This window comes from Balaenoptera acutorostrata, chromosome 16, assembly GCF_949987535.1.
Source record: "Balaenoptera acutorostrata chromosome 16, mBalAcu1.1, whole genome shotgun sequence".
Taxonomy (NCBI): Eukaryota; Metazoa; Chordata; class Mammalia; order Artiodactyla; family Balaenopteridae; genus Balaenoptera; species Balaenoptera acutorostrata.
The window spans coordinates 13,680,596-13,692,134 of record NC_080079.1 but is presented as its reverse complement, the minus strand read 5'-3'; the positions used below and the strand labels follow the sequence as shown (position 1 = coordinate 13,692,134).

The following is an 11,539-nucleotide window of genomic DNA, read 5'->3' as shown; positions in this document are numbered from 1 at the left end:
CTCTGCTGGCGTCTGAGAATTGCTTGTTGGTGTGGGGAAGCTTCCCCACACCAACCCAATGCACTGGAATTGGGTCCAGGAACCCCTTTTGCACATGCCTACACACAAAGGGGGAATTTCAGGGGGTTGGAAAGATGCATTTGGTGGTAGTCGTGGTGGTGATGGGTTATCCCAAATCCCCTCAAACTTCTTGCCTCTGTGGAAGGCAGCTGAACTCCCTTTGTCATCATCCTCTGGCAGGACAGCCTCTCTGACAAACCAAAGTGCAAAACCAAAGATGAGATCAGCATCCCTCATGAGGCCCGGCACAGAGAAATGCAGTGTGAGCTGCCCCACTGACTGTAGCCACACCGCCCAGAGGACCAGCCTATGGAGTCAGAGTGTCAGAGCTGGAAGGGCTCTTAGAAGTCATCCACTCCAATATTCCCATTTCACAGATGGGAAAAACTGAGGCCCAGAGAGGGAAGGGATGACTTGCCCATGACTCCTCAGTCAAGTTAGTGGCAGTTTGGGGTTTCACACATCAGTTGGCTCTCAGTCGAAGTTCTTCCCATATCACCACCATCTCATATCCACTGGACTTTAATCATCTCTATCTTTGGAATATCCCACAGTATTAGTTTCCTGTGGCTGTTGTAACAAAGTACCCAGAACTTAAACAACACGAATTTATCTTAGAGTTCTGCAGGTCAGAAGTCTGACACAGGTCTCACTGGGCCAAAGTCAAGGTGTCAGCAGGACTGCTTTTCCTTCTGGAGGCTCTAGGGGAGAATCCAGTTCCTTGTCTTTCTGGCTTCTAGAAGCTGCTGACATTCCTCGGCTTGTGGTCCCTTCTTCCTGAATCATCAAAGCTAGCAGGAGCTGATATGTCTTTCTCACATTGAGTCACTCTGACACTTACTGTTCTGCCTCCTCGTACTTTTAAGGACCCTTGTGATTACTTTAGTCCCATCCAGATAATCCAGGATAATCTGTCAATTTTAAGGTTAGCTGATTAGCTACCTTAATTCCATTTGAAGCCTTAATTCCCCTTCGCCATGTTAGGTAACTTATTCCTAGGTTCCAGGGATTAAGACAGGGACATTTCGGGGGCGTCATTATTTTGCCCTCCACATCTACCTTCTCTCTGAAGTCAGGATTTCTCATCCTGAAAAATCATTTTTTTTTGGTCCTGCCACCCATGCTAAGCTCCTCAGAGGAGGGTCTATTCTTGCTATTTCCCATCCTTTACCACTCACTCATTTTTTTTTCTTTAAATTGAGATATAATTCACATGCCATAATAGTCACTCTTTTAAATTGTACGATTTACTGGTTTTAGTGTATTCACTATGGTGTGCAACCATCACCACTATCTAATTCTGGAATGTTTTCATCACCCTAAAAAGAAAACCCATGCCCATCAGCCGTCACTCCCAATTCCTCCCTCCCTCAGTCTCTGGCAACCACTAAACTACTTTCTGTCTCTATGGATCTGCCTATTCTAGCCTGGACATTTCATATAAATGTTATCATAGAACACGTGGCCATTTGTGTCTGGCTTTTTTCCCTAAGCATGGTGTTTCCAAGGGTCATTCACTCTTATATACCTTGCAACCTGGCTTCTGTGAACCTGCCCCACGCTTTACTTCCTGAGCTCCCCATGACGTCCATTCCGCAGTTCCCAAATTTCATGGCCTTTCTCAACCCTTGGTCAGTCACTGGTGGCAACCTCCCTCTTAGAATATTTCCTCCTTGGCTTCTGCCATGATGCCTCTTCTTGGTTCTTCTTCCATCTCTATGCTCTTGCTTCTCCTCTGGCCCAAGTCTCCCCTGGTCTTCTGAAAGGAACTGCCCCGCAATGGTCAGCCTAGGCTCTCTGCTGTTTCCTGTATCCCAGAGGTTCTAGAAGCCCATGGGTGGAACCTTAGATTGTAGACAACATTTTGCGTATGTATCCAAGGCTTTCATCTGCTTCTCAAATGGGTCCATGAATACTAAAGTGTTGTAATCTTTCTGCCTTTGAGAACTGAGGTAGCCAAGAAACTTTGGGTTGCAAGTGACAGAATCCCAAATTAAGCCAAGTTGAACATAAAGGGAATTTAATGACTTACATGCCTGGAGTAGTTCAAAGAACTCAAGGAAGCACAGCAGCTTTGGGGGTTTGGGGGACTGGAATTGGGAACACGTTGCTGTCAGGATTCTCGATTTCTCAACTCTGCTTGTCTCTGCTTGGCTTATTCTCTCCTGCAAATTAGCTTTTTCACATACCACAGAGGATGGTACCTGGCAGCTCTCAACTCCTTCCCACTCTGGGACTCAAAGACCAAGCCCTTCTCCTCCAACTCCAACTTAAAAATCCTGAGGAAGGGCTCTGAACACCCTGTGTTGGGTCATAAGCTCACCACTGGAGCAATCGCGTGGCCAAGGGAGTTGTGTGCTGGGATCAAGTGGGGTTAGGCCTGTTGTCTACCCTTGTATTTTGTGGGGCAGGGCTCGGCGGTCCTGCCAGACGCCCCTAGTGGGAGTGGAGGGGGAGAAGTTCTTCGAAGGGGTGTGTGTGCATGTGCTGGACAGTGGATGTTTCCTTCAAGAGCTCCCCAACCACTGCTGCCATGACTACCGCCAAGTGGATAACTCCCACAGTCCCCAGCGGCCAGGTGCCTGCGGAGGTCTACCGGGTGGCCCACCGGCACCCCCGAACTGAGCATCTCTGGTCCCCCCAGTCTTTGTCAATGGCACCACCCCCAGTAAGTCTCCCAAGCTTCTCCCAGCCCCTTGCCCTCCGGAATTGCTGTCCCCCACTCCTACCTAGGTAGTGGCTAAGGCCCACTGATCTTAGTACTGCAACATCTTTCCCAGCCGTTGTTCTCATCCCCAAGGCTCCCTCTTTAGGTCAGACCCTCAGTGCCTCTGGCTCGAGCCACCCTCCTGATCTCTTAGCGAGACTCCCTGCCTCAAGGCGGATTCGGCCACCATCTATGAAGGCCCCCCTCTATGCCAGAAACGTGCTCAGCATCACTTAAAAAAAAATCCTCATAACAGTTCCGTGAGTAGGATAGTGTTATCACTGGTTTACAGGTTAGGAAAGTGAGCCTCAGTAAATTAAGGGCTTGCCAAAGGAGGGGGGGGGGTGGAAGGAGGATTTGAACTTGGCTCTCTAATTCTGAGTGTGGTGTCTATTCTGGCTCCCCTCCACGGCCTTTTCAAATAGTTACCTAATGAATTTATGAAAGATTACGTTATGCTGATTTCTTTCTTTTGGCTCACACAGCTGTTCTGAAAGCTTTGTAGTTTATAAAGTAGAGTCCTTAAGCAGACCCAGGCCTTGCCCATTGCTCACAAAGGGAAATGCTGCGGAGGTCACCCTGATATCTGGGTCTCCCTGAGAGCTCTGGGGGGGGTCCCTCTCTCCCACTGGTTGCCTGGGGGCAGCAGGAGGGAAGAAAGCCTGTTTCCTAAAAGAGTTAAGCTGAAGAATCCAGTGTTAAGCACTTAACACTGAGTGCTTGATAATTAGTAAACACCTGATAAGAGTACTTATCAGAGAGCTACACGATATGATAGTTATAAGATAGTTAACCACAGCTTTAAATTGGGGGGCTGGGGGTGGGGCTACATTGTCCTGGCTGTCCCAGAGGAGGTGCCCTGTGGCCTCCTCTGGGCGGCTTGCAAAGGCTCTGGTGTTTGCTTGTTTATGTGCTGGTTTTCAGTCTCTCCCCACTCCCCCCAAATAAGCTCCAAGTGAGGACCTTGCCTATTTTCTCTGGGACCAGTGCCAGACACATGAGTAGGTGCTCAATAAATACTGATTGGATAGATGGATGGATGGTTGGATGGAATGGAGGGATGCAGAAAAGAGTTTCTAGTTAAAGTCCTAGAATGAGATATTTTGAATTGTTATTACATCTGGTTATTCCACCCAATGGCAATTTGTTTTCTACTGAGTAGACCAAGTGTGCCCAAACAGGGCAACTCTGCAAGGACAGGGCGTCTAAACAGTATCTGAAGGCTCTGTGAATAAGGCCCTCCCATGGTTAACTTCCTGCTATAGAACATTGGGTTGCTCTCTAATTGACCTTGAATGAGGCGGTGTTTACAGCTGCAACTTAGCAACCATTGATCTTGAATTGATTAAGCCAGCATTTTGAAAAGCAGAACTACAGGAACAGGGACAAAGAACCCCATGTACTGAGGATTTCACACCATCCATTCACCTCCTTTGCATCTAGTGTGTGTGTGTGTTTTTAAAAAATAAACAAACAATTAATGAATTACTTAGAAAGAAGAGGAAACAGGTCCAACTTTGTCTCAGCAGGAGGGCAGACTGGCTGCCCAGAGCCTTGAAAGGGCATTCCCAGCCCTCATTAGTTCTAACTGGAGAGGTCTGTCCATTCTCCCTAGAGTGGGCAGCTGATCAGGGCTTGGCGGGTTGGGGCTTCGTCAGGGATTGTAAACTCTTTGGATCTGCTTTTTTGTGTGTGTGTGTGGCAGTTCCAGCACTTGGCAGGGCACCCGTAAAGAGCAGAAAACTTGGGGTTCTCCTCTTGGCTCTGCCTGGCTGAGCTTGACTGGGCAAGTGACCTCACTTTTGGGGCCTCGAATCACTCGTCTATAAAATGAGGGGGTTGGAAAAGGAACATTGATTTCCAAACCTTTTACTTTTTTTGCCCTGGAATCTGTTCTTTAAACAAAAGCTAACTGGGCCACCTCTCCCCCTACAACACGTTAAGACGAAGTTGGGAAAAAAAAGATGGGGTAGGAAGAGGCAGCATGGTCCCATATGCCCCCACTCCCAATCTCCAGTCTGAGAGGGGAGCTCCATGGAACCTCCCAGCTTCTGTGGCACACTGTTTGAAAACCACTTCAGGCTCCCATCCAGCTCTAATTGGAGTTGTTCCTAATCAGAAGAAGCCTAATGCTTGTAGCAGGTAGGAGTTGTGCATGGTTGCTAGTAATAGAAACCTGACAAAGGTTTAAGCAGATTGGGGGTGGCGGTTATTCATTCATTCGTTTATTTGGTAACAAGAAGTCTGAAGGAAGGCACTCCAGGGCTAGTATGGCAGCCCCACAGCATCATCTGGGAGAACAGGCCCAGCCTCATTTGATTCTTCTGTTCCATCATTCTGAGCATATGGCTGCCATTCTCAAATCTGGCTCATGGTCAGAATATGACTGCTGAAGCTCCAGACATCACACTCACATTCTAAACAAGAAAAAGGAGGAAGGGGAGAAGGGCAGACAGGCACATGCCAATTCAGTTTGCTCCCTTTAAAAAGCTTTCCCGGGTGCATTACTGAGGATTCCAGCTGAAGTCACCTTGGAAAGAACTGAGTCACATGACTACTTCTGAGTGCAAGGGAAGCCAGAAAACATTAGCATCGTTGTTTTTAAACCAAGGTGTATTGGCATCCAGCATAAAACCAGGGATTTGCTAATAATGACAAGAGGATGGATATTAAGTAGGCCACAGGAAAAACCAACAACAGCTAACACTTATTGAGCACTCATTAAGTAGCAGGCACCATGTGGAGAACTTTGCATGCATTATCTCACTTAATTCTCATAACTGCCCAGTAAGGTAAACACTCACCATTCCCATTTTATAGCTGAGGAAGTTGAGGCTCCGAGAAGTTAAGTGACTTGGCCAAGGTCCCACAGCAAACAAGTGATGAAGCCAGGACATTAACCCAAGCACTCATGCTAGAGTCCAAACCCTTAACCACCAGGTTATACCGCTATGGTAAAGACCAAAATGTAAATTACATGCAAGGCTTTTCAATGCTGTTTCAGCATCTTTAAAAAAGGGAGACACACGGCAACCTACAGAGTGCCAGGGCCTGCCTTTTCTGCTCCTCTGCAGTTTCCACATTGTCTTTCTCCTGGTAATGACAGCAGCGGTGGCAGACTGAATCGACTATGATGCATTTACCAGAAGGTAAGTGTTTTAGATACGGTTTGGAGGGAGTTCAGGGGAAACATTTTCAGGGACTCGACTTACAGAAATGATTTATGAAGCAAGATTAAAAGAGCTAAGTCTGTATGGGCTGGCACAATATGAAAGGGTGGGAGGGAAGAAGGCGACACAAAGGTCAAGCATGTAGACAGCCCGAGAGTTCCAGAAACCTAGGGGAGGGCTGCAGTAGCATGAGGCAAAGGGGTCACAGCTCAGATCCAGTTAAAAAAGGAGAAAAATAGGGCTTCCCTGGTGGCGCAGTGGTTGAGAATCTGCCTGCCAATGCAGGGGACACGGGTTCGAGCCCTGGTCTGGGAGGATCCCACATGCCGCGGAACAGCTGGGCCCGTGAGCCACAATTACTGAGCCTGCGCGCCTGGAGCCTGTGCTCCGCAACAAGAGAGGCCGCGATAGTGAGAGGCCTGCGCACCGCGGTGAAGAGTGGCCCCCGCTTGCCGCAACTAGAGAAAGCCCTCGCACAGAAACGAAGACCCAACACAGCCATAAATAAATTAATTAATTAATTAAAAAAAAAACTTAAAAAAAAAAAAAAGGAGAAAATAGCAAGCCCTTGGCTCTGTCAAGCAGATGCTTCTTCAGTGCTCCGTCTGCCATCAGCTCTGTGACGGGAGGTGGGGTGGCTCCCGCCTTCATGAGAGCCAGGAGGCATCATCAGAGATGGAGCCGTTTGCTGGGGCGCTAATGGTGCAGGTAGAACTCGGAAACTTGGTCTCCCGAGAGGAATGGGCAACGTCTTTAAGTCGAGTTTCATATTTACAGACCACTTGGGCAACATTTTTCTCTTTTAATCATCACAATAATATTATCCCCATCCTGCAGATGAGAAGCCTAAGGCAGAGCTGGCTCAAGTGACTTCAGTTTCAGGTGACGTCACACACCCCGGGCAGTGGCAGATCCAGGAGTGGGGAGGGCATCAGAAGTGGCATCTTCACTCAGCATAGCTGCTGGCACAGCACAGTTGCACGGTAAAAGTCATCTGTATCAAATCCATGGACACATCCCTTGTCGGTCAGCATTTCTCTTAAGGGAAGTTCAACTGCAGTTTGTTCATCAGGAGAAAGACTTACCGAAGAGAAAGTGGGAATACACTCTTGTTAAGACCAAGGAGTAATGCAAAATAAATTCTTGTGAGCCAACACGGAATGAGCTAGCTACTAACCTGGGATTTTATTTTCTAATTGAATTCTTTTTTTGTTTTAAGGAGGGCTTTCTGGGCTTTTGGTAACATTGTATATCTTGATCCATTTGTGAAAATTCATTGAGCTTTATTATTTGCATACTTGAATTAAACTAAATATTTAGAAATGTTCTTTAAAAAAAAAAAAGGTCCTAAATTGGCATTCTGGTTAAGACTGTGATGTGGGCGGGTCCCAGCAGCTCCGGCGGCGGCGGCGGCGGCGGCGGCGGCGGGAGGTGTGGCAGCGGTCAGGCAGCCCAGCTTCACGAAGCCTCTTGGCGCATCTCGGCCCGCAGGCACCTGGCACGCGCCGGCCCCGCCACCACGATGCCCAAGAGGAAGGTCACCTCCACCGAGGGGGCGGCGAAGGAGGAGCCCAAGAGGAGATCGGCGAGGTTGTCAGCTAAACCGGCTCCTGCAAAAGTGGAAACGAAGCCAAAAAAGGTGGCAGGAAAGGATAAATCTTCAGACAAAAAAGTGCAAACAAAAGGGAGGAGGGGAGCAAAAGGAAAACAGGCCGAAGTGGCTAACCAAGAGACTAAAGAAGACTTCCCTGCAGAAAATGGAGAAACTAAAAACGAGGAGAGCCCAGCCTCTGATGAAGCAGGAGAGAAAGAAGCCAAGTCTGATTAATATCACACACCTGGTCCTATCAGTGGCCCCTGTCTCCCTTCTTGTACAATCCAGAGGAATATATTTTTTTTTAATTTTATAGCTACTTTATTTATTTATTTATTTATTTATTTTTGGCTGTGTTGGGTCTTCGGTTCGTGCGAGGGTTTTCTCTAGTTGCGGCAAGCGGGGGCCACTCTTCATCGCGGTGCGGGGACCGCTCTTCACCGCGGTGCGCGGGCCTTTCACTATCGCGGCCCCTCCCGTTGCGGGGCACAGGCTCCAGACGCGCAGGCTCAATAGTTGTGGCTCACGGGCCCAGCTGCTCCGTGGCATGTGGGATCCTCCCAGACCAGGGCTCGAACCCGTGTCCCCTGCATTAGCAGGCAGATTCTCAACCACTGCGCCACCAGGGAAGCCCCAGAGGAATATTTTTATCAACTGTTTTGTAAATGCAAGTTTTTTAGTAGCTCTAGAAACATTTTTAAAAAGGAGGAAATCCCACCTCATCCCATTTTTTGTGTCAATGCTTTTTTTTTAAGAGGTGAAATCATTTGCTGGTTGTTTATTTTTTGGTACAACCAGAAAATAGTGAGATATTGAATATGGGAGGCTTCGACTGTCTTGGGTGTCAAGCTTAACATTCTATAGATGAGGGGTAGCTTTTATATCCTATAATACAAAGCATACTAAATGGCAGTCCGAAGTCAGTTGTGCATTTAATGTCTTAAACACTTTAAATTACTTCTCTTCCCATGTTGTTTTTGGTAGAATTGTTTCCTAAAGCAAACCACTCACCCCTTGATCTTGGCTCTCCTGGGCAGAATTTTGTGCACTCTGTAACATCTTTGGTCGTGGTAGTCCAGTTCTTCTAGTAACTTTGTTAATGTGCTGTGACTGACAATTTGAGTATGTAGTGTATATGATATTAAATTGTGAATTAGGGGGACTTACGATGTAACAGCATATCAATATTTGAAGATATTGGTACTTGATTTCCTGTCAAGGAAAATTTGCCTCCAAATTTTAAGCTGGAAAGTCACTGGAATAACTGTTCAGAAAAGAATCACAAGTACATGATTTTTTAGATTTTTGGTAAGTATGTTAAGAATTGTGTACAAATTGAAATGTCTGTGTACTGATCCTCAAAACAACCAATAAAATCTCAATTATGAAAGAAAAAAAAAAAGACTGTGATGTGGCAGAGACCAATAGGTGTCTCTCAATCTCACTCTCCATTTCTGCCTTAGAAGGCGACTCCTGATTTTTAACTGGGCACAGAGCCAGGTGGAATAAAGCTACATCTTCCACCTTCTCTTGCAACTGGGCGCAGCCTTGTGACTCAGTTCTGGGCAGTGGGATATGACGTAACCATAGAATGCAGTTTTCAAGAAGTCACCTTCTTTCCTTCCATTCTCCTTCTTGCTGGCTTGAAAGTAGATGAAATGGCTGGATCTTTGCAGCTATCTTAGTCCAGGAGGTGGAAACTGTACTGTAGATGGTGGCACACAGGACAGCTGGTCCTTGAGTATCATGGAGCTCCCACAGCAGCCCTGAACTGCTTTCCTTCAGATCTCTTTTTATGAAAGTGAATAAACTTTTATCTTGCTTGAGCAACTGTTTTGGGTTTTCTGTGATTTGTAGCTAAACTTAATCCCAACTGATACATAGGATGGGTGCCAAATTCAGGTTATTTTGAGGAGGGGGAGGAGAGAGTGTGATCAGCTTCAACTCTATTGGTAAAAAGTTTGTTTCTTAAACTGGGTGGTGGGCATAAAGGTGGTGATTATATTTTAAACTTTTTGGGTATATCTAAGTATCACATATTAAATCTTAAAAAAAAAAAGGTACTGGTAGAAATAGTGTCAAAGCAAAACCATGAGACACATGGAAAAATAATCAAATGGTGGCAGTTTGGGGCTTCACCCTGGCTCCACGTCCAGATTGTCTTTGATGTTAGGGTTTGAGTGCAGCCTCTGAATAAGCCTCATGGACAGAGTGAGCAAGACCTGAAGGGGTCTGTGGGTACCAAACCTGTGTTTGGAAGCAAGAAGGGAAGGAGAAGAAGGCAAGGGCTGGGCAACACTCCCTCCCCCATGCTGCCCGGACCCTGTCTGGGTTGGGTCACCAGGAAGCTCTCATTGCAGACAGGTCATGGAAAGGTCTCTTGACCCCATCCACCGGCCCCATCCCTCCACTCTCCACCAATCCCCACTGTCATTTTAAGGGAGTAAAAAAAAAGTGTACTTAAAACTCCACATTTTCATTGCAACAAATTCAACCAGGTGCGATTAAAGTAAAATATGGACATAGTTTCCTCCTCCGATCTAATCCTACCCTTCAGAGCTAGCCATGGTGAACAGCAGAGCAAGCATGTGACTGCTGGCAAAGCCAAGTTAAAGGCTGGAACCCCAGGGAGACCAGGGAGACGTCTTTAGCCACTGGTGTCCTTTGCCTGGATACTGCCCACAGATACTGTAGGCTGCAGTGGTGGGGAAAGGGCTGCTGCTGTTGAGGGGCTAGGCTTAGGAACTCCTTGAACTTGTAACCCAGGCTCACCCCTGGGATCAGAACATTCCAGAAGAGGTAGACCTACTTCTTGTCTTGATTGGCCCTCAGCCTTTTGGCCACACCTCACCAGGAGAGGCCCCAGAACCCAGGAGGCTGCTTTCTCCCACCTTTGTGATTCTCTTTCAAGTGCTCCTGAGTACCATGGTGATAGACATTACAGAAACACACAGATAGACCAGCATCTTTGTGGGATATCCCGAGCCCGATGAATCGTGTGTCAGGAAACTGGCAACCTCAGCCTCTGAGGGTTTACGGCTGCAGCGGCAAGAACAGCTTGTGGTGACACGCATGTCTGTGCCGTGCCCAGTAACAGTACGATGGGACACCTCAGCTCAACTCTGCTTTGTCGGAAGATATGAAAACTATGCTCACTCCATTCCCTGAAAGAGCCGTGGAGACCTCATTGCTTGAAACAGGAATTGAGACAGAGCTTGGCGAAGGGCTTTTCTTGACTTTTACAATTACAGTCATAGAAAGGCATTTAGTTTTACTACTGAATTGCCTTTACTGAAAAGTTGGGACTGTTCTAGTAAATTCAGACTCCCTATGTCTAACTCAATACTGAGTAGTAGGCACCAAGAATGTTGTGAAATGGACTTTTGCGTGGATTATCTCATGAAATCCACATGTTAAATCCCCAAATTTGGGAAATAGGTAAAAGTTATCCCTAAGTTACAGATGACTGAACTGAGGCTTAAAGGGCTTAAATAACTACCAGAAATCACACAGCTAGTTAGTAGTGGAGTGCATATCTGAATCAGGCAGGCTGACTTCAGTGCCAGAACCCATGGGCTTAGTCAGTATGGTATTCTGCCTCTCTGGAGTCCTAAGGGAGCCAGATTCAGTTGAGGTGCTGTGGAAGGGAGGTGTGGTTATTCATTACAGAAAGATAAGAAGGGCATCATTATAAGGGCAATTGGAACCAACAGGCGGCCTTGATAGAATTTTCTGTCTTCTTGTGTCATCTAAGATGCTTTTTGCTGGTGAATCAGCAACAAAACAAAACAACCAAAAAAAAAAAAAACAACCCACAACCACAACAAAAAGACCTAACCAGTGATTTAACTAATAAGGAAAACATTTACTATCTCACATAACCAGAAGTCCAGAGATATGGTGGCTCCAGGGTTGGTTAGCTTAGCAGTTCAATATTGAATGCAAGGCTTCAATAGCAAATGCAAGACCCAGGTTCCTGCCATGGTTTTGCTCAGCCATCATCAGCAC

The 11,539-nt window shown here is 46.7% G+C and overlaps 1 protein-coding gene across 1 annotated transcript; it reads left to right on the top strand.

Moving 5' to 3' along the window:
* Positions 1–7,459: 7,459 nt before the first annotated feature.
* On the top strand, positions 7,460–7,765 carry LOC130705075 (non-histone chromosomal protein HMG-14-like). Its single transcript, XM_057531548.1, has one exon. The coding sequence runs from the start codon at positions 7,460–7,462 to the stop codon at positions 7,763–7,765; it is 306 nt and encodes a 101-aa protein (XP_057387531.1).
* The last annotated feature ends 3,774 nt before the right edge of the window (positions 7,766–11,539 follow it).

Coding starts and splice junctions, on each gene's coding strand:
- LOC130705075 (XM_057531548.1), top strand. CDS start 7,460: ATGCCCAAGAGGAAGGTCACCTCCACCGAGGGGGCGGCGAAGGAGGAG.